The sequence below is a fragment of the Choloepus didactylus genome, chromosome 8 (assembly GCF_015220235.1).
Source record: "Choloepus didactylus isolate mChoDid1 chromosome 8, mChoDid1.pri, whole genome shotgun sequence".
Classification (NCBI taxonomy): domain Eukaryota; kingdom Metazoa; phylum Chordata; class Mammalia; order Pilosa; family Megalonychidae; genus Choloepus; species Choloepus didactylus.
In genome coordinates, this window is record NC_051314.1 from 113,613,814 (window position 1) to 113,638,048 (window position 24,235).

General features: G+C 33.1%; 1 protein-coding gene across 11 annotated transcripts in view; it reads right to left on the reverse strand.

Moving 5' to 3' along the window:
* PLEKHA5 (pleckstrin homology domain containing A5) overlaps positions 1 to 24,235 on the reverse strand; it is a 264,203-nt gene that overhangs the window by 35,196 nt on the left and 204,772 nt on the right. For 8 of the 11 annotated variants that reach the window (XR_005218219.1, XR_005218220.1, XM_037845005.1 and 5 more), the window contains 6 exons: positions 17,233 to 17,313; positions 12,643 to 12,678; positions 12,076 to 12,138; positions 10,701 to 10,781; positions 10,420 to 10,569; positions 10 to 111 (listed from right to left, as the gene is read on the reverse strand). Coding sequence is in view for 9 of the 11 variants with exons in the window: in XM_037845005.1 (XP_037700933.1) it covers positions 10 to 111; positions 10,420 to 10,569; positions 10,701 to 10,781; positions 12,076 to 12,138; positions 12,643 to 12,678; positions 17,233 to 17,313 (513 nt within the window). In the remaining 2 variants the exon portion in view is untranslated. The remainder of the gene's footprint in view (positions 1 to 9; positions 112 to 10,419; positions 10,570 to 10,700; positions 10,782 to 12,075; positions 12,139 to 12,642; positions 12,679 to 17,232; positions 17,314 to 24,235) is intronic. The other 3 variants (XM_037845011.1, XM_037845013.1, XM_037845012.1) reach the window with 1 other exon arrangement.

Consider the following 24,235-nt stretch of genomic DNA (forward strand, 5'->3'; position numbering starts at 1 on the left):
TCTTTATACCTGAACTTCACCAAGTAGATCTAGCTGCTCCTGCATCTGACTCCTGGTAACTGTTACATCATATTCTAATTTATCATATTCTCTCCATGCTCGTTCCAGTTCCTAAAAAGAGAGTATTAATTACTCTTATGGGAAAATGTGCTCTTAAGGGTTATTACACAATTATACCTTTCTAGATTTTAGAAAATCATGTAATTTATATTAGGCAAAATAAATTTCTATAAATTTTCCTTTACTGATTTTTCCTTTTTAGCCCAATTTAACGTGAATTTATTGAGTAACTTATTTATTACTGCACTTTTGCTATATTTAAATTTACTAAAAAACCCACTTTATTTATTATTTATTATTTCATGACATGAAATATTTAGATTGATTCTATGATCTAGAGTATTATTTTCAGGGAATACTTTATTTTATTCATGGCAACAAGGTAAATTTTCTTGAATATAAATTCCTAAAATGCAGAAGAAAGATAAAGCACTTTCTTATCTACACTGATTAAAACTTCTTCATTAACAAAAATATTAAATACTTTATATTTCAGCATGTTAGATTTTCCATATGATACCAGAAGCTTAGGATGGCTTTACTTACAATAAATTTACAGAAGTGTAATAAAACAAACTAATTTAGTTAACTATATAAGCAATTCAATGATTCCTTCCTCTATTTAGAGAGATTCAATACAGCCATTATCCATCTACAGCATTCCCCTCTGAAAAACAAATTCATCACAAATCCCCAAAATCAGGGTATTTCTGATCATTGGGTTTTTTTTGTTTTGTTTTTTTAAATCATTGGTTTTTAACAGCCTGTGATCTATTGAAAATAGAATGACTCTACAGGTGATCAAAAAATATTCTCATGTCACCCTGTTTCAGGGATGCTATCCCTATGAGGGTATAGTTACTTTTCTATGTGGCTGTAATCACAGATGTTTTAAAGAGAGTGGTATGAGGCTAACACATGAATAAAATGACTGAGGGCAAGGACTGTATTTGGTCAATATTATATCATCAGAATCTATCGTGGTGTTGATAAGAACAGATATTTATTGAATGCTGTTGTTAAATGCATTAGTAACTCATATTGAAGAACCTCCTATAACCAAGAGTTTCCTGCCTTGAGCTGTTCTGAATGAAACTCCCTGGGAAAGTTAACAGGATAAAGAAATAAGGGATCAGGAAAGAGGTTACGAAGTAGAAGAAAGGTCATGTAAGATTGTTTATAGGTTTAAAAAAAAAAGCTTTACGGGATGCTTCCAGTTCCTAAGGGTTCACTTTTAAAAGGTTATTTTATCCCTAAAGAGTCTCTTTTAAAAGGCTTATTTTATTTCTTATATTCGACAACTGTCTTAAAATCATTTGAAAAAACTTAGCATTATTCAAGATGCACACTTTTAAAAATTAAATGAATGTTAAAAAATTTGGCCATTTAGAATAACTGCTTTTTGAATTTAAGATATCTACAAAGCAGGTTTTACAATGAAATATATTTTAAAAAGAAAAAAGCAAAGAGATAAAGTACTGAATATTTTTTAATCATCTATATTATGTAGATAATTTAGGGAGTCTATTAAGCAGGTTTCACAATGAATTAAATTTTTAAATGGCAAAGTGATAAAGGACTAAAGTTTTTTATCTCATCTATATTATGTAGATATTAGTGTCCTTACTTGGCTTCAGAAAACTGTTTTATCTAAATAAATACGGATCTCAAGAGATTTATCTCTTTTAATACAGTTGCTTAAGGCTATCTTTTAATTTGTGTATATCACAAAAAATGGCTCATTAAAATAGTGGGTCTTTGAAGGCTTCAGGGAGAGTAAAATGAAGATAAACTCAATGGCAGGTCCATTGATTAAGTGAGATGGCTTTGCGAGGCTAATGCCTAATCTCCCCCCGTAGAAATGCCAGAGTTCAGGGTGGGCTCAACTGTGCCCAAGAGGCATCTAAATACAAACATTTCAGGAGATCCTTATCTTTCTTACAGGAACATATGAAAAACAGAAATTGAGTTGGAGACTACACGTTAGGGGTAGAGAAACATAATATACTTTAAATTTTCCTAATCTGGAAAGCCCTGCCACTGCACTGTAGAATGTGGCCCCAGTGCCATAATCCTGCTGGGCCTACCTGGTGTTCTGCCTTTACCCGGGGCCTGAAACACGATAGTGGGTGGGCAGTAACAGAAGTCAATAGGGGACAGCAACTGTATCAGGAAAAGGGATAGCACTGGCATAACATCAATTTCCTCCCAAATGCCTGGCTGAGTATCTCACTAAAGCACTTTAATACGATTCAAGTACAATGTTAAAATCTTCGAATATGACCTTATTTTTGTCAAGAAGACAATATAATGTATACTAATACAATTAAAATGTTAATGACTTTCAAATCAACAATTATCTTAAAATCGCAGGCAGTAATCAGAAAATAGTGCTTTCAATAAAAAAGTGAATTTTATGCCAAACAGTTAAGACAATGAATGCATTCTTAAAATTAGAACCACATGGATGAACCTCAGGATGTTGAAAGAGGTCAGGAAAAGAGTATATACTATATGACTGCACTTTGTATAAAATTCAAAAACAGGCAAAATTAATCTATACTTTTAGTCAGGAGCATGGTGCTTTGGGGAGCAGGCAGTTATTGGGAGAGGAGCTGCTAGAATACTAGCAAAATTTAATTTCTTGATACGGATGCTGGCCAGACAGAATCTGTGCACTTTTCTGAGTATATGTTATACTCTCACAAAGGTTGAAAAAAAATGGTGTGTATCGAAGGGAAGGGTAGCTATAGGGATGGCAGAAGATTTTAAAACAATTTGATTTGGTCTAAGTTTAGTGTGTGGAACAAGTAAAATTTTAATAGTAAATAGCAGTCACAGTAGTTACTTCTTTATAGTCTGCACTGAGACAAAATTTGGCCACTGTGGGGAAAAAAGCAACTTCAAGTTTGTCTACAAAACTCAGATGTAAGGAAATGCCCGACTACCACAATGGTCAATGAGGATTTTAATAAACGGAACAATAGCAGATACAATTATGAATTAAGGATTTTTAAGAAAAGATTAGGACTAATGATGCATTTCCAAGTTTTGAAAGTAGTAAGAACTTTCCTTTTCTTGCCCATAATCAACAGCAATTTAAAGCAAAATCTACTCAGGTGAATAGTTCCAAATATGCTAACATAATTCTCAAATTCCTATGTTTGTAAATCACTGTCACACTGCCTCTCTTTTAAATAACCAGGTAAATAATTATTACCATTGTTATTAGAGTCAATAGACTGGTTTACCTCTAAATTAGAGTTTCTGAGTCCCAATCTAGGAAATGTTAATTCATTGTTTCCCTTTTCTATTTTAAAAAATGAAGCAGCTATGGTAAAATATTGACTGTATATTTTTGTTTCAAAATGGGGGAGCACAGTATAGATGTAATATGATTATTAGCTTCTTAATTTAATTTAAGCTACAAATATCTCTTTTCAATTTTTTTTTTAATTTGAAAGCAGTTACTGTTTATTAACTGACCAGATTATAAAAGTAATCATAGTAGACACCTTAGGTCATCCTTCTAATAAGTCTGTTGATCTGGTCTTGCCTACTGCCAGCATCTCCCCCTTCTACAAAATGGGTGGTCTTTTTCTTCATCCCACCTCCGGGAGAAGATAATTTGAAGGGCCACAGGAAGTTGTTTGCTTCTTTGAAGCGTTTCCCAACAGTACAGATTTCATGAATCAGGTCCTCCATGCAGATGATGCCATATTTACCAAGAGATGGTACAATCAAAGAGTTATCTGTCAAGGCAATCCGCTTCTTGATTTTTCCATAACCACACTCATAGATCAGTTCATTCACTGACTTCAGGTTAGGGTACACCCATGCAATATATGGTCCCACAATCCTCAGCGTGTTAACTGAGGCCTTGCTGAGCTTAACAAAGGTGCCATTGAAGAGTTGAAGAAGGCAAAGAAGTTGCAACACTTTTTGGACATTTGGGCTCACCCCATTGATACCTCTACCAATTTGGGTTCTGCAGGTACACAGAAGTTGCCAGCTTTTCTTGCCATTCTAGTCATTTGAATCTCAGTTCTGTACATTTGCCTGTATTCCTTGTGATAGTGCTTAGCTTTTTCATAGATAAGCTTCCTCCTTGCCTTTTGAAGCATCTTTTGGGCAAACTTCTTTCTCAAGCGCTTGATCTTCAGTTTGGCAAAATTTCTTTGCTTTCTCTTGAAGAGTTTCCCACACAGCGGGGACCTTCTTCTCTTCAACAACCTCCATGGTTCCAGCCGGAAAAGAGCTCTTTTCAATTTTAAGTGATACTGTAAATTAATATCTACTACTAAATCTTGGAAAATTACTGTAACAGTTAACTTACACTTACCATTACGTTTTGAGGATTAGGAACACACATGCAAAGGTTAATGTTCTGGTCACTGTCACTTAAGCATAATAATCCTGTCAACTAGGTATTGGAAACAGTTTTTTTTTTCTTTTTGAGATCAATCAAAAGAAATTAAATGATAGTATTTTTACCTTCAGGATGAAGAGATTTCTTGGCATAGATTAAGAACATGCTTAAGTATTTGAACAACTTTTTTTTTTTCAAGAAAATAAAGAATATTTGTCTTTTTATGATTTTACACTTGCCTCCTCTTACTACAATAAAAATCACTATCTACTAAGCACATGGTATACTTTACTACACTACTATGTAATAATGACTATATTGGCTTTTTTGAACCTAAAAGGTATTAAAAAGGGACTACATTCAAATTGTATAAACTGAAGATCAACTAAATCAGCCACAGTTTACATTTCTAATATGATAACAATTACAATCATTCTATCTTTTTGCCTACCTACAATAATTTTTAACTCATATCTTTAGTTTCAGTTCTAATGTTCTCTTTGAGACAAGGCTATGTTACCATCTCAAAGGAAGTGATTACTCTTTTTACTATATGAAATTTTAGGTATAATACATTATAATAATGAAAGTAGAAAAGTTAGAATATAGGGAAAGAAAGGAGATCTATTATTGTGTTGTTGGGATTTTCTTTTAATCTTTCTCAAACATACAGAATAGAAAATTCCAGACATAAACACAAGTAGTGCCACTAACACCCAAATTCAACAGTTGTCAATATACAGCTAGTTTTGTTTCAACTATAGCATTTCCCTTGTATCCCTGTGGGATTATTTTAAAGCAAATGCCTACACAATATCATTTCACCTATAAATACTTTGGGATGTATCTTTAAAAAACAAAACAAAACCAAAAAAAAAAAAAAAAAAGGGAATTCTTATTTAAAAAATATAATCATAATACCATTAAGCACCTAAAAAATTAACAATTCCTGAATATTAGTGATTAGCAAATACCCAGTCAGTTTGAATTTCCCTGATTGTCTCATAAATGTCTTTTTAAAGTTGATTTATTCAAATCAGTATCCAAACAAATTCCACATATCACATTTGGCTGATGTATCCTTGAACTTATTTTTTTTTAAAATCATAAATATGTATTTCATTTTTAAAAATGTATTTTTAATTACAACAAATCTCCCCTCTCTCTTCATTCTCTTGTCACTTTTGTATTGATGAGGCTGGTCATCTGTCCTGCAGAAATTCTCAAATTTCAGATTTTGCTAATTGACAGGAATTGCTTAACGTGTTCTTGTCTCTCTCTTTTTTATCATCTTTACGATCTTGTATGAGTAATAATGGAATAACCAGGGTATTTTAAAACTCTCTTAAAGTCTTTCAAAGATCATTGTGTAAGAATTCATGGACGTTGTAGATCTGTTGAAAAAATTATACTTTGCTATAATCTGATTCTCAGTAGTGCTTTATTATTTTGAGAATGAGTATATGAAGATATTTAATGTTCAAATTTCTCCCTAAGGTAATCCATTTTGTCCTACCTTCCTGACCCTTTAAGCTTCTAAACCCAAGTATAGTCACTGCAGTCTAAAACCTCAGTTTAGTTATGGCCCTCCTATCTAGAATCCAGTTCTTAGGAAACAAACAAGTTTAATGTAAATCCATTACACACTTATTATCTGTGCAACCTTGGGCAAGGAATTTACACTCAGTTTTCTATTTTTACCATAATAATAGGACCCATGTTGAGGAGTTATTATGTGGATTAAACGCATGCAAAGCACTTATAATGGAACCTGGCACACAACAAATGCTCAAGAAATATTTGTGATTATTATTTCACATGTTGGTATTATTTTTCAGTGGATAAATGCAGAAGCCATTTACCCAGCATAATTCAGTATGACTACGAGCCTTTGTTTGTTCTTGCTTTTGGATTGTCTGAAATTTCTCCGACAGGATGCTAATTTTAGATTTTTTATTTCAAGCTCTAGAAAGTACAACTTATGTGAACACATAAATAGTTAATAGGAAATGCAGAAGCCCTAGACTTAAAAGTCCTGGATTTAGGTATTAACTCTGTTCCTTATTAATAATATCAGCTTGGTCAGATATTTAACCTCCATGAACCTCAGTTTCCTCGTCTGTGCAGTGGAGGTAGTAAAATAAGAATAAAAGAGAAACAATTTTTATTTATTTTGCATGGATTCTCTTAAGGTTCAAGCCAGATAATATATATGAAAATATAAACATATAAATATATTTAGCTGCTATTACTGCATGGATCACAGATCCTCTGAGCATCAGTTTGCTTATTCTAAGATATGTGAATAATATCTTGCTTTTCTGGCTCCTTGGGAAGAACAAATGACACATCCCTGAGCTGATAAAGCATGATAAGAATACCTTCTCTTACATTTAGAGATAAGGCTAACATGCAAATTTCCCAAGAGAGGTGACTGAGTATAGCAGATATTTGAGGCGCTCCATACCACACTCTCTTGGCCCACCTGATTTTAATGACCTGTGGTACAGTTCTATCCATGCCAGTGGCTGATGGCAAGCCAGCTGTTAGCAAAGGGAATCTGACAGTGTAAGTGAATTAAGGCACCAGGCAACCTTAACCTATGCGTTATAAATACCCCAGCCTTCCAGCAAGAAATTATGAAGTATTCTGCTCATTTCCGCAGTCACCAGTGGGATCAAATCCCTGTTGTCCACAGTGGTAACCAGCTCAATAGTGAAATCTTTATTGGCTTTTCTCCCTTCCCTGTCTCATTCTCTCTATTCTCTAACTTCTGCATCCTCTACTCATCTCCCAAATAAACTATCTGAACTCAATTCCTCAGTTCAGGCTCTGCTTTCAGAAGGGGATTCAAAGTAAGGCAACAAGATACTGAAAACTATAGTTGAAGGTATAACTGATTTTACACCAATCCTTCCCTCTAATACGGCTCAGGTAATAAGAAGTGGAGGCAAGGAGAGAACCCAAGGGCATTGCGTTCTTGAAGCATGTGTGATAGGGTTTAAGGAGAGGAGATGTAGCACTGAGAATTAAATAAAAGGTAAAGGGAAAAGACTGCTGCCCATGTTTGCCTTGTGCTAATCCTGGTTTTCTGTACTTATGACCTACCAGGTAAGGAGATGTTCTTTGAATCAAAGCTTTGATCTGAGGAAGCCTTCATGTTATACCTTTTATGCCCAGGGCCTGGATTTAAACCAATGCCCTGAATGGACTGTGAGAAAACCAAAGGAATCCTTTGAGATTCAGCCAACATAAAAGTAATTCAAATTTCAATCTAATCAACATTCAGTGAGTTCCAACCACATGCCCAGTACAGTGTTATGCACACACTAACGTTTCTAGCCTTAAGCTACAACTATAATTAAGTTTACATAAAGGCACAAATAACATAGATTGTAGTCTATGCAGTAGGACAGGTCTTAGAAGTACATATTCAGTGTGTGTGGTAACCACCGATTAATGCTAAATACAAGGGAAAAAAACCCCAGGAAAGTGATCATATAGGACAGCAATCAGAAAAAGTGATACTGCAACAAGATTTATTTCTATTAAGGCTGTTTTTTTGTTTTTTTTTTTTTGTTTTTGTTTTTGAACAAACTTCCTATTAGGGCTGAAGGTACCCTTGAGATAGAGCAGATTCTAACCCCATTGGTGAAGTTTAATTTAAGTTGGTAATGGGAAGGAATAACAGTAGGGTACAACTGTATACTGTATATCCCTAGAATTTCCTGAAATTGGATTTCAAGAACAGACACCGAATCATTAAATAGTTTTCAACTAAATGTAGAATCGACAATTTTGATTTGACTCAAGTTGTCAAAGGGACCCTGAGGTTTTTATTAGTTTGGCATTGACAGCTTAGCCCCATTTTCCCTTTCTAATCTCATACTCCCTCCCTATCCTCTATGAGGAATCCTCTTTTCCAGTTAGGCCGTTAGTTATATTTCCTGCTTCTCCAAACATGTCTCCCACATTCTCATCTTTCTTTGTGTGGCTCAAGGTGTTATGTCCTATATGGACACTCTATGCCTCCCTTTTCTTCCCATCCAAATCCTACCCATCACTGATGAGCTCAGAGACTGCTTTCTCATATTATTAGACAACATTTCAGGTGCATGTATTTTCTTTATGATTATATTATAAAACTCCATATAGGTGTAAGTCTTCAGGACTATGGTTAGAAGACCTGGATTTGAGTTCTAGGCTTAGCATTTATTAGCTTCATTACTTGGGTAAGTTTCTCAGCTCAATTATCTGTCAAATTTTTAATATACATCACTATAGTGCTGGATGCTAGAACTAAAAGATGAATAAGACATGGTTTCTGATTTCACAAAAAATCTAAATTCAGAATAATTAAGAGACTTAAATGAGATAATGGAAACAACAGAATTTTAATAACGGGGATAGAAACACAAGACATTTAAGAATTAAAAAAAAATACCTTTTATTTAAAACTAGCTTGGGTATATTCCTTTAAAAAGACCTTACATTTGGAATGTTAATGTAGAGTTCAGAATCAAACCATTACTGAGATTTTGGTATCTTGCCAGTTTGGAAATACCCCTTTTAGTTAACTGTAGTGTCTGCAGACCTTCTTAAAAGCTGCCTGAACCTGCTTATAATTGTGCCTAAGAGTCTCCCCCCGAGTGCCTCTTTGTTGCTCAGATGTGGCCCTCTCTCTCTCTTTAACTAAGCCACCTTGGCAGGTGATCTCATTGCCCTCCCCTCTAGGTGGGACCTGGCTCCCAGGGGTGTAAATCTCCCTGGCAATGCAGGATATGACTCCCAGAAATGAATCCGGACCTGGCATCATGGGATTGAGAATATCTTCTTGACCAAAAGGGAGATGCGAAATGAAAAGAAATAAAGCTTCAGTGGCTGAGAGATTTCAAATGGAGTTGAGAGGTCACTCTGGTGGACATTCTTATACATTATACAGATAACACTTTTTAGGTTTTAATGTACTGGAATAGTTAGAAGTAAATACCTGAAACTATCAAATTCCAACCCAGTAGCCTTGACTCTTGAAGAAGACTGTATAACAATGTAGCTTACAATGGGTGATAGTGTGATTGTGAAAACCTTGTGTATCACACTCCCTTTATCCAGTGTATGGATGGCTGAGTAGAAAAATGGGGAAAAAAACTAAATGAAAAATAGGGTGGGGGGGATGATTTGGGTGTTCTTTTTTCTTTTTCTTTTTTATTCTTATTCTGATTCTTTCTAGTGTAAGGAAAATGTTCAAAAATAGATTGGGGTGATAAATGCACAACTATATGATGGTACTGTGAACAGCTGATTGTACACCATGGATTACTGTATGGTATGTGAATATATCTCAATAAAAATGAATTTAAAAAAAAAGCTGCCTGAACAAGTCCTTGAAGGTACAGATAAAGGTATGCTGGCAGTTTTCTTCTATAACACTGTGCCTTTTGCTAGGATTTCTCTTTCAAAGGGCTGCCTGGGCAGGTCTCTTACTATGTTTCTAGGTGATCACTTCAAAGGATCTAAAAAGCAGAGTCTTTAAGTTCATAAAACACTCAATAAATAAACTCTGAGTAATACTTTTCAGATTTGGTAATCCCAAGAGACCCTTTAAAAGTCATATGATTTTGGGTTAAAAGGTTCTTACTCAAACCTATCATCTAAACTTAGATCACCCTGAAGCTCTGAAATGGTAATGGTAACAGAGTCTCAAAAGCCTTTCACAGGTGCCTTTTATTGCAATGAGTCCAAATACCACCTTCACAAAATTACTTTAGATTTCCTAAAATACATGAAACATTTAGTTTCATAATACAACAAATTCTACACACTTATTTGTAAAATAAACAAATTAGTTTAAAGAATATTTCATCTGCATAGCACATAAAAATAGGAGTACTTTTCTTCCCCATGGAGCAATTAAATAGAAAAAAAAGAAGAAAAAAGAACTGCATAGTATTTCAGTGACTTTTACTAGGAAAAAAAAATTTATTACTTACAGCAGTGGCTCGAGACAGTTCTCGGCATGTACTGAGCAATCCATTCTGCAAATCATCCCTCTGTAACACCACCGTCTGAATGGCTGCTGGGTTATCTGCATTCATTTCTATCTCTTGGCTGGCTGAGAGCAAAGCTTGCTCTAGTGTGTACTATTATAATAAAAAGAATTCCACTTAATGTTCTGAATCATAGAATTAATTCTTTTTACTTTAGTTATCAGTGTCCTGTTAATAATCATAAAAATAACATCAATTGTAAATAATAAACATAATTATCCTACTTTCTCCTTGTGGAGCTGCTGAAGTTTCTGTTCCAGAGCATGGACCACTTTATCTTGTTCACATAATCGGCTTAACTTGGCCTAGGTTATAAAGATGTCATTTGTTACAAAATTTTTAATTTTTCCTGTAATTGGAGGTAGGGTAGTCACAATATGACAAGAAAATACATTTAAAATAGCCAAAGAATAACTAATTAGGTAAATTTTTATTTCAATCCATATAATCAAACTTAAAATACAGCTTATAAAGATAGAATGCTTAAAAATATACATACAGAGTAAAGTAAAAAAGCATTTCAACCACCACTATTTAAATTACAACACAGAAAAATTCTTGATAAGCAAGCACACTTCCCTATGATTCTATCTCATCATTTTAATGTGATTAAGAGTTTTTCCCTATGATCAGCTAGTTAAGTGTTATATGGAGTTCTTAATGTGAAACATCAACTGGATGCTATTTACATATTTTTAAATTATACTCTTAAGTTCTTAGAAAACAATATAAACAAAAGAGTGCTTCTAACTGCAATAATACAAATAAAAATACTGCTAATGGAGAAAAAGAATTTCTAATAGATTTATTCTTTGTACTATTTTAAATTGTTTGTACTACCCTTTTATTAATTTTGAAAATATGAGAAGCTATTCTGGTAAAATTACAATACTAAAATGAACCAGTTTTCTTTTATCATTAATTTTCACATTAAAATGGAGGATGAACCTCCAGAAAGCCAATTTTATAAAAAGTTTAGATGTCTTATGATATAGGTGCTGTAATATCTCAAAATAAAAATCCTGGATGAACTGGAAATTCATCTCCAAACTTCTGACTTTTACAACACACCATAACAAGGAAGAAATTTGAGACTTCTATTTTTGTCAGATAACAAAATTCAAGCCATATCAAATGGAAGATGAAATGAGAGTAAGGAGTTACAATTCAAGAGAATAAAGTCAGGGGAAATGAGATATAAATAAGTAGGAATGCACAGCAGATCAGCAATCTAAAATATGATTAAAAAATTTCTAAATTTAATTCAAAAGGAAGGAGTGAAAGAATTTCTAGAGGCTGATACTTTCTCCGGAAGACATAAAAGGAATTTTTCTTTGTCCCTAGTCTTCTACAATGTTTTATCAGAGACAGTCTTTCACTCTCATTTAAGTGATTCTTAATTTGTTCAACTGCCAGCTACCAGGGGGAGAAGGAATAATGATTTAATCTAAATGCACAGGAAGAAAAAGTGCTAATTTATTTTTTATTTCATGTCATTTTGGAGGGCTGGAGAGGAAGGGTTTTTTGTCATGCTTATTTCTAATGCTTTGGCATAGAATATAATAGAGCACAGACAATACTTATCGTTCTAATACTTACATCAATATCCACTTCTTCAGGTCTGTATTTATATAATGTACCTCTACATTCATCTTGAGACAGCTATAAGGAAAGATGTCATGTGACAACTTTAAAAACAATATTAAAAAATACATTGTGGCTATAGTTAATATTTTAGATTTTTCTAAGTATATATAACAATGTAACAAAATGGGATTTTAATGATTCTTATGCTTTTAGAAACTTAAGTTAAACAAATATCATTACAAAAGTATTAAAATACTCAACAGTGATAGAATATGAAAGATACATAAACATGAGGTTGAGTCTGTCAAACAAAATAAAGCTGGTCAAACAAAATTATAGAGCACCTTACATTTTCCATTTTTCAGACAGACATTATTTTAATGAAAAATTGACAAATACAATCAAAGCAACTGGAATAAAATAATCAAGCTTATTTCAACAGTGAAAACCATCCTTTATGGTATACACATAACCACACACTGTGTATGTGTACACTCAAATGCTAACACATTTTAGTACAATTTTAATAACAAAACCTATAACATTATATACATATACATAATATATAAACACACATACACAGTATAGACTTATCTTCTTCTTCTGTCTTAAGAACTAAAAGATAATGGAGGAAAAGGATGGGTTTAATTGAAAAGAGGAAAATCAGTCAAAATCTGATAAAACTGAAAACCTATATTACAAACCATGGATTGTCAAATTTCATAAAAAGTTTTTATGTGCTAGTTGACACTTTGTTTTACTATAATGTAAGGAACTGTGATTCATTGTCTTTAAATATGTTTTCTTTAGCTTCTTCCAAACTTTTTTTGTCAAATAAATCCCCATTTCTGATTGTGCTTACCAAGATTTCAATAGCCACCCCAGTCAATCATACCACAGATCACATCATAGCCTCTGCAGGCAACATTTCACTCTCTCTTGTCTTTTGACTTTACATTGACTTCTAGACAGTAACAAAAACATAGCAGGAAAAATTTACTTGGGGCTCATTATGTGTGTACTGAACAGTACACTTTTTTCTCAAGGTGAGGGTGGGAGTAACTATTTCTAGTTTGGAAAAAGTTAAATTTCATATATACGCATATAAATGTTTAAGAATGCATAAAAATCTCCCTTTATAGTCACATCTTTAAAAGGGGGTATTACTTAAACAGCAGATAACTTTGAATGGATCTATAAATGTGAGGATCAGGAGAAGGTTAAAAATAAAAGCATTTCAAATATACAGTAAAAAACTCCGAAAAGATTTATGTGTTTCAAGACATTACTTTCACATACTTCATGCAAATGAATTTATGACTACTTAAGAGTATGTACGGTAATTATTAAACCATACAACTTTCACTGAAATGAACGTTACATGAAAAATGAATTTAATGACAAAAGTCAGAATACTTGCGCACTATTTTAAATAAAGTTCTTCCAACATGTCCTGAGAAGTGTCAATTGTCATTCTTAATTAAAGCACCTAGATCCAAGAAAAGAATTTATACTACTATTTGAATAGAAGTAATGGAAAATAAGTTTTAAAATGTTCAGATCCACAAAAAAAAATTTAAGTTAATGTAAAAATTACATTTTTCTCATTTACAAGAACTTAAAAGATGAAAAGCCTTCAGCTACTAATCTTATAATATACTTTCTCTTAATATTTAAAGTTAAATGCAAAGCAGCTTTACTAAACCATGTAATGTGAGAGAAGTTTTAAAATCGCTATATTTAGATAATATGAATAGTATCCTATATCCCAGTGTCAATTGAAAAAATACTAGTATTTTTAAAAAGGAAAATTAATTATTTGTAGCGACTGTTATTTGTAGTAAATACTTAGGATAATGGCATACTATTTTCATTTAGAGAATCTTTTTTACATCATTTGGCATATCATAAAAAAAGAAAAATGTGTACCATGCAATTAAAACATTAGAATGATCTGTCCCTGTGGCCATACAAATATACTGCACATATAAGTCAGATATATTTTTGCTACCTATGTTTTCAGTTTCACTGAAAAATTTATTTAAACCTTTTACTATTTTTTCAATGAAGATACCCACTATTTGATACCAACTAATCAAAATCTTAAACTAATCAATTTTCTCCTACATTCAGCTTTTTAGGAGCCAGAAGGAAAAAATAAAAAAAAAATTATTCCTTTAAAAATTAAGTTTAAAGCATATCCTATTTTACACTGCTTTTCTTAAGAAAAGATACGTATAATTTATTAAAAAACAATTTCCAGCTAGGATTGAAAATTTTGCTACTTAGTACTCAATATGAAAATCCTATTAATAAAAAAACAACTTCACAACTATTCCGCATATATAATGTTCAGTTATTTATTTTAAAATAATTTTTCAACTTCATCTTTGGCCCAACCAAAAAAAGTTCTGGGTTTGAATACTATACCTGTTTAAAGTACCTTAGCAACTCTAGAAAAGCAGAGGAAAAAATGAGCTGTGTGGTAACTATACAAGCTTCAGCAGTGTAGTAATCACGAATTTGAAGTAGAGAGAGTTGTACAGACTTTGTCATTTAAGAATAGTACTATATTTATGCCATAATTTATTTAGAAACTCAGACCTTTTCCTAATAAGATATCTAATAATGTTTTTAAAAACTGGTTTGGCATGAAGACAAAATTATGTCAATTAAAATTCAGCTGTCTATAATATTCCTTTTAATTATGTGAACTATATATTTATTTTAAAGGATATGAATATATACACAAACTCCAAAAAGGACTTTGAGGGAAACATTTTTAAATTTGATAAAACTAGATAGTATACACTATGAGGGGAAAAAATGCTCACAGGATTGTAGGTATTTGCTGATATTAGTCTGTATCTTTTAGAACAAGTATTTACCAGGTGATTAATTTCACTGATAGTAATTATGAGAGAAAATTAAAACTATGGTACCTAAATGTAACCATGAAAAGTGGTAGAATGATTAATAAATGCAGAGGGTTTTTTCAACTTAATGCTCATTTATTTAGCATTTGTTTGATTCAATTTTAGGTCCTTTTTTTCCAACCAACTTTAAGAAAATTTACTGCCTAGATATTTCCCAAGTGTCCTCCTTCCAAGAAGAAAATGCAAACATAAAAGGTCCTCCTGAGGGAAAACCTGAGTGTCTATGATTCAGACTACAACAGGTCATAAAAGATAATTTTGCCACTGCATTGCCAGATAAGTATCAGGAACCTATTATCACACATTGTAATGCAACATCAGAAAAGTAAACTCTAACAATGTACAATATAAACTTTCACAAAGATTTTCTTTGGATAATATAATGATAAAGGAAACACGGAGAAAAAATAATTTCAAGTTCTTTCAAAAGAACTTAAGAAACGTGTCTGACCATAATATTTATCCATTATTTATCCATTTAGTGGATACTAGTGGCTGATTAAAAGACAGCCTGAAGATTCCCTAGCCTTGACAGCATTCAGAATCAGTGCTGATTTCCTGGCAATTGGTTGTCCAGCCATGCCCACATGGGGCTGCTGATATTCAGATCTTCCTGTTCTGTACAATTTTAGTTTTTTCTTTCTAGTATTAATATGAAGAAATATATTCATATAAATCTCTATTGTTCTTTCAGTACTCAAGGTCAGTGACCCATTTCAGAAATCTTCACGTTTTTGAAACCTCCAACTGGTACCTTTAGTGCAACTATATAATTTAAATCATCAACTGACTTCTGCATCATCAACCCTAAATACTGATCAATATAAAAAAGAAAAACCAAACCAAACAAAGATCCAAGCTTCATTCTTATTGAAAATATGCAGAACATGGAAAACGAAAATATAACCTGTTACAACAAAATGCCTAGGAGCTCATGGCAACTTAGCATTATACAAAATGATAAACTGACAGATTCAGTCACTGAAAAATGTATCAATTCCAGAATAAGTGCTAAGGTTCTCCTCAGTGTGGCATTTTTGGAATAGAGCATGGTGGTTCTATAATCTGGTGAATTTGTAAGAATTTTAAGATTCTATTTTCTTTCTAAAAGTAAAGCTGTTTAACTTTAAATATTTAATATTTTGCTTATCTCTTTATTGAAACTTAGACTATATCCAATCATATAAAGTACTTTAAATGAGCTCAGAAACGAGACATCTTCCCACCAACTGTATCAATCTCCCAGTTACATGTCCACATGATATAGACCGCAAAGCTACTGAACCAAACCAGAGGCCTTCCAGTCTGAGCTCAAGGTACTTCTTTCTATCAGGTGCTATTACATATTTTAATCAAAACATATATTCATTTTTCATGTCAGTTAATTTTCTTCTTCTGTATGATTTTTAAATATGTAACAGTCATAGGTCAGGGTAAATTGACAGTGTTGAAGTGGAAGAAGCTGATGTTGCAAAACACACAGCTAGGAACATGTAGACCATGAAATACAAAATAACTGGATAGAAATGTATATAATGACTTCTTTTGCAGATCTGCAGATTACCAAGGTTCCTAATTTAAAGCCAAGCAAACTCCATGACACATATTTTGAGTTAGGGAAATAATGGGTAAGAAAGGATATCCTGATGATGATTTAAGAATGATTAGAATACAGGGAAAAGGTACCCCCAGTATGTTAAGAATTGGCTATCTTTAGAGATTTTACTATACTATGGCATTTTCCTCTGAAAATTATTTTGACCTCATTCACCAAGAGACCAGAAACTAGATTTAAACAATTCCCATATAAATATAATCTAAACCTACAACAATGGTGGGTGAGAAGTTATCCTTGAAAGGGGGAAAAAAAAGTTTTTTTTCTCTAAAAATCACAGTTACGCTTTTAGGGTTGATCAAAATAAATGGCAATCTATTAAAAATTTTGCAAATGTACTGCAGACCTCCAAGTACATATCAATCAAAAACTCTGCACAAAAACTTTAGGAAAATGGCACATTTAATATTCAACAGCAAAATGTTCAGCAAAGCCATGCTAAGAATACTGCAGCATTCTGAAAAGCATGGATGAATTGTGGTTTTCCAAATAAACATAAACAACAAATAAAATAAGAAAGAGACTAATGTTATGAGTAAATCTGAAGAAAAACCAAAACTGTCACTGACGGATTTTTGCAAATGATAAAGCAGTATCATTCACTCTCCGAGACCTTACTTGCTGGTACAGTTGGGGTCTTAGCGCCGAGTTCTCAATCATTGTGTGAACCATGGTGATAATAGGTTCATTTTCTTTCATCTATTTCAAATCAGGAGGAGCATACAGCAAACATCAGTTTACAGCATAGCTAGATTTGAAAGACGACACTGTAAATATAGTCTCTACTTTAATATCTTCCTAATAGTGCAGTTGTGCACATTTTATCCCAAGGTTGTACAGATTTTATTTATACTGTCCATTTCAAACAAGTATTTAATGCTGTAAAACACTTCCAAAGTTATAAAAAAGCTTACTAACTGCAACATTGTTGCAACTATGTTTCACTTTATAAACAATTACTGAATATTTTCACATATACTAGAATAGATGACAGAGCATCATGATTCAAAGGATAAACTAAAGGTTGACAATACCTATGGATGACTTAAAGAGAGAAAATCTACATCATTTAATTGATTACTTCTTCAATAATAAGGCTTCAAATAATATTCAGTTCTTCATATAGTTATCTAGAAAAAAATAATTTAGCTCCCTACAAATATTAAAATTTTACATAATAATCTTTGTATTTTGTCACTTAGTAACACATTTTATTAAAGTTAATCTTGATAGACACATTTATATAAAACCCTATATTGGATTTTCTCACATTATGAAGAAATATTTCAACAACATGCAAATGAAAATTTATTCAGCAAAGACTGAGCGTATCTCTCCAGCTCCTAAAGAGTCTGAAACCATGTTTCACATTTCCAGCTATGTTGTACTTAATTACTGCCTCTAACAGAAATATCTCTTTCAGCAAACTCTGGACTCAAGAAATTAAAGCATTCAAAAGACAATCATCATGAAATACTGAGTAAAAGGCCAGTAAAGTTTTTATGATTCTTAAGCAGACAGATTCTGTTTACAACTGCCATTTGCAATGTTTAATTTATTATTTTTTCATTCTTCACACTATAGAAAATACACATTTTTATCATGATTAACAAATGTTCCTTGATTTAACTAAATCTACAAAAAGAGTTTATAAATCTTACGATCAATGGATGCATAATGTAAGAAAAAAAATGAATCTTGAAATTGTATTTCTACCAAAGTTTCATACTGATAAAATATTTTGGATGGAAAATCAGAGATTTCCTGTGGCCTGTTAACTACTTCTTAATCAGTTAAGAGACAATGAAAAATGCATATCTTTTACTGATACCTCATATAAAAGATTTTTATTCAGGCTAAAACTTTTTTTCCCCCATCTATATACCTATGCTTTTTTGTTGTTTTTTTTTCCCCCTAATCAACCTAACTGAGGAATAAAGCACAGCTTTTATGTGTACAGGTCAATGACTTTTGACAAAACTATACATTTATGTAACCATCAAAACAAGATATAGAATGTTTCCATCTACCCAGAAAGTTCCCTATGTCCTTTCATATAAACCCTCATTCTCTTCTCTGCCCAAGGCAACCCCTGATCTGTTTTCTGTAAATAGATTAGTTTTACTTGTTTATAGATTAATTAAATCAGAAGGAATTTGGTATCACACATCCATTAAACTTCTGATTCTACCCCCAATGTTGTCCAATAAGGGATCAAAGGTATTTATATAGAGATAACATTTCAAGAACAAAGGAAATAAATGTTTTAACATGCAGTACAGGATCAAGTCTTACCATGTTGGAAAATTATAGAAAGTTACAGATATAAATTTTTCCATAGGAACAAAAAAACTTTTATTACAGAAATTTAAGACCTGTTTATATTTTAAAGTGCCCTTTATGTTTTATAAGGGAAAGTTAGATAATTTATCTTAAGCATTGATCTTAGACTAATATAATCATTTCACCACAGTGACACACTTCTAAAGATACAAGTACTTTAAGCTTCTATTCAATTTTAGTATCATTTAGTTCCTTCCATTCTTCCTACCCACCTATCTAATAAGATGTGGATTTACAAAAATATCTAGAAAATACAGAGTTCCCTTATACTCCCATTCACATTATTAACATTGTATCCATATCAGAAATTTATCAGAAGAAATGTTAACTACTTGAAAAGCATAATCTCCCCAATGCATGTATAAATATATATGAGTATCTTGTAATACCTTTTTCCTTTTAATCACTAGCTGCTTCAGAAATTAAAGTTCAAATTTTTTAGACCAGTGGTTCTTTTTTATGTATTTACATGTTTTTAAGTTATGATATTATACACGTAACAAAATTTGCCATTTTAACCATTTTAAGTGTACAATTCGGTGGCATTTTTTAACACTCAAAACAAAAACTACCCATTAAGAATTAACTCCCCAATCCTCCTTCCCCAGTCCCTGGTACCTGTCATCTACTTCCTGCCTTTATGAATTTTCTTATTCTAGATACCTCATGTAAGTTGGAGTTATAGGTTTATCCATGTTGCAGCACATGTCAGGACTTAGCATTCTATTTTTTTGGGGCCAAATAGTATCCCACTGTATGTATATACACATTTTGTTTATCCATTCATCTGCTGACAGACATTTGGGTTTTTCCCTTCTTTTGGTTATCATGAATAACGCTGCTATGAACACTGGTGTACAGGTATCCATTTTAAAGATCAGTGTTTCTTAACCCTGGCAGCACACTATAATCATTTGGGGGACTTTAAAAGAATACTGACAATCTGCTTCCCAGGTAATTCTAATGTGTATAAGTCAAATATAATCTGATAATAGTCAGTGTTCTTCAGCTCACATCCTCCTTGGGATCCCATTTCACTCAAGACCAAAAGAGATGGACGAAGACTAGCTATAGAAAGGCTGAACAGTGAGGCTGTTTCAGAATTCTCTCGGGCATCACATGGACTTAACCAAGGGCCCGCAGGGTGCTGGGGTAGTGGGTTGTAAGAACTTAAGCTGGTGAGTGGTCCTGTGTGTAGCTGTGCTCTTCCTGCATGGGGCATGCAACAGCCGAAGCAAACTGAACACAACCACCAGGATCCCAAGGAAATGGGAGTTTGGTCTCTATTAAACAATTCCAATAATCTATCTGAACTTTCATGCCTTCCAGATTCACTAATTGGAAATACTAGATTTGCTTTATCTCTGAAGGTATCCTAGAAATGGGCTAGTGGTTCCTTTCACTAAATCACCTCTGAAACATTCTTTAATACTTAGAAACTGACTTGTTTCTGTAACTTACAATGAAAACAGCACATTCTATCTGGCTCTTGCTCTGTAAACTTTAGATTAAAACAGTAAAATACGACTTAAAAAAACAAACAACCAGAAAAATCCTTAATGCTTCATGAGTACCATGATATTTGGTGTCTAACTTCTCAAAAAAAAAAAAAAGGAACACGTAAAAATTCTCTTCTGGTTTGAATTCAAGAACCATAGAAACCTCCTAATAGTGGTGTTAACAGCCTACATCTTTTGCTTTAAGGAATCAGAGTGAGAGAAAGACTAATCAGTACATTTGGATGTTTAATAATTTACTGGAAAGTGAGTTCAATGCTTTGCTTCCTGCTTTAATTTTTCCTTTGAAGTAACAGGTAATAAAGGCTTAGGTTTCAGTTAATTGTCAAACTATAAAGTTATTATAAGAGGCTCATTATTTCATAATAAAAATGAAAATGGATGAGTCAGGCATTATACTATTTTAATAATTAATTTCAGCAGTAAATTAAAGACATGTGGAAACACTTTGGAAATAGACTTAATGTCAATGTATTTCTGTATGTAACACACATTTTTACTTGAAATTCCTAAGACCAAATGTTGAGAAAAACTACCTAGAAAATATGATACTTAATCCTAGTATCTTTAGCAGATTTAAGGTACATAATACTAATATGAATACAGAACATTCTTTGATGTTACTGTCAGGAAATAGCTTGGTTACAAAACCCCATCATCAAGAAACATTTACTCAGTGTGACGATTGTAACTATGATGCTTGCTATGCTGTTGATCAGAATTTCCCAAGGACACTTTGGGGGGGCTGGGAATGGGTTATAGGTGTGTGGAGGTAGCAATCACCTCAGCCCTCATGGGCTTAGCTTGCTCCCTGCAAGGCCAGGTCTCCTCACAGCACCTCCTTCACTTTGTTTTAAGGTGCTATACAAATACTGTCACTTGATACATGTGACATACATGAAAAAATTACAAAGTAGTAAGATAATGTTGCTGTTTCAAAACAAACTAGATTTTTCTTCTTTTGCTGTCCTTTATGATTATTTTTATCTCAATAGTTCTCAAACTTGACTGAAAAAAAAAGAATCACTTATGGAGATTTAAAAACACCTGCAGTCTGACTGAGGACTTGGGGAAAGAGAGCCTGGAGTATCGTGTTTTCTTTTTGCCTTTAAGATCCACTGGTAGCTCTGACAAGAAGTTGGGTTTGAGAAACACGGTCCTGTCCTGGCACCAATTCAAGTAACTGTCATCAAGAAGGAATTTTCAAGGTCCTGATGGGTTGGTTCTAAATGTTGGTCAATATAACTGCACGACTATCAAAAGATGAAAAATTTCAGAGTAAGTATCTAAACACAAGTATTGTATCTAGATTAAAATATTCCCTTATTGTCTTTGAATGAGAGGTACAATTAAAAAAGACTTACTTAACCCTCTTTGTAAAAAAATTAACTGAATCTCCTCAGTAATATTAGTGGAAGAAGACTTGGGTGTTAGGTAACCAATTTTCAACTGTCATTTACTCTATTATTCTAGTAACTTCTAAATATGTTTAAAAGTCTCTATCCTTGAAGAAACTAGGCCAGCAATGAATGCAGAAGCAGCAGCGTGTTCTAACTCATGAGGCAAACACTCTTGAATAATTTTGGGGGGGAGGGGCAGGGAGGAAAAACATCTGTTGAAGCTCTTAGCTGTAACCGTGTTTCCTTGAGTCTTAATTCTGTGCTTTTTTTGAGCAAGCAGGTAGGATGATTCCTACAGAGTTTTCTTCCTTCCCTGATAACTAAGAAGACCTGTCTCTGTGCTGTCATTTACCATTTAGATGGAAACTGGGACTTTTTTCTGCATACTTAATTACTTCTCAGTTCTTAAGAAAACCCTTTTTACATTGTGAATCTTTCTTAACAACAGCAAAACAACAAAACAAAACAAAATCCTGATAGCCTAGCCACTGAAGAATCCATTTTCCCCAAGAAAAGTTCTGGGTCTACATCAATAAAATTCTTAAAATGTGTGGTTTTCACATCTACAGTGAGGCATGAGGAGGTCTTTAGAAAACAGATCATTTAGATACAATGTAAATTGCCTTCCCCTTTCATTCTAGGAACATGTGAAAGTGAAAGAACCTGAAATGGAAGGATAGGACTGTCTACTGAAACTGTTCATTGTTTACAGGAAGCAGGGAAATGTGAAGTGACTTTTGTAATAGAAGACCGAAAAGTTTTTTTATAACTGATGGTGCTGTCAAAATACTAAGACCTATTACTTGGAGAAATTTTAATGTAATCTGAACAAACTGTCCATGCTATATATGTTTTTCCAAAAAGCAAAACTTTGGAAGTATATTACTATAGCTAGTTACTCAGATGAATTAGTGATACTTCAAAGATGTAACTATTTCTCCTTTTCTGAAGGGAGAGAGATAGATTAAAAGTTTAAAAAGGAACTAGTATTACAACTGATGATCTCTAGGATCAAAATCTCATTTAAATTGCTGATTTTTAAAAGTACCATTTTGAGATATATGCCCCTTGAATATTTTGAAGGAAACTGTGATGGTCCAAGCTAATTAATGCCTTTGCAAATAGTTTACTTAGAGAGAATGTCATCCTTTTTCATCTAAGAGTCTTTAAAGTTTTTTGGTCTGTTTTTTAAAGGAAAATTCCTTTGGCTACTGGACAACTTTTACAGGTTTGATTTTTACTTCAGTGCCTTCATCTATTTACTTAAGGCATCTTTCCTAATCACTGTTCTTTTAGCTTCAAGTTATATATTATTATCTGATTCTACCATCTTTATTCCTGGCATCCACAGACAACCAGAAAATATTAAAAGAATTCAAGATATATTTGAAACGATCACATTCTACTCTTTTCTGCAAATATCTTAATGACACAATAACATCTACCTCTTATAAGGGACAAAACATTCTTTTTCTGTAATCAGCTAACCGAATCTGTTGTGATAGCTCTATTGAATCTCATGTTTTTTCCCGTTTTCAGTAAAATAGTTTTAAAGTAACTTTAACTCCAGTGTCAATGTATTTTAAACTTTTAAGTTGCTATTGGTCAGATGTGATTAGGAAGAACATAGTAAGACTCCTAGAGCCCCTCTAATCTTATTCTGCAACTTTTATAAATTCATATAATTTCCATCCTTTGAATGGTGGAACAGCAGGAAGGACAGCAAGAAAGCTTGCCATACCTTGGGTCCTTCCCAGGTAGTCTGACTGCTCATCCACCAGGCAATCAGACTGAATAGTGTCAGGCCATAGCCAGAGGAAGAGACTGGGTCTCCCTTTCCCTTATGTGCTGTCTTTTTTCCCCTTGGGGACTGTAGGTGACCCCTTTAGGTTCTAGATCTAAGTAAACAGTTAAAACAAAGATCCTGATACTTCTCAAAGCCCAGTGAAGTCTTTCCCAAGGATGATGTTCTTAATACATCATTATAGGAAAGAAGTTAAAGGTGACCAATGTTTTGAACTATTTTTGCTTCTGGTCAGGGAATTGAGGTATAAAGATGAAAAGCCTAATTTTTGGACATATTAGGGGTATGCTGAGGGCATAACTTCCATATGGAGATCTCCACAGGCCATTTAGAAACACACAACTGAAATTGCAGACAGGAATTTTGGACATCTTTTGTGCCCCTTTTCATATTCTCTCGGTCCACCTTTTGTTTCAGCTATTGTTGAGTCAACCAGTTTCTGTATGGGATCCTCTAGGCACTCGTGTATGGACAGCTTGAGTGTGCTGGGGAGTTAGTCCCATGGGGGCAACCCTTGATCAACCAGGGATGGGAGCCAGTACAAATACTTCCTTCTT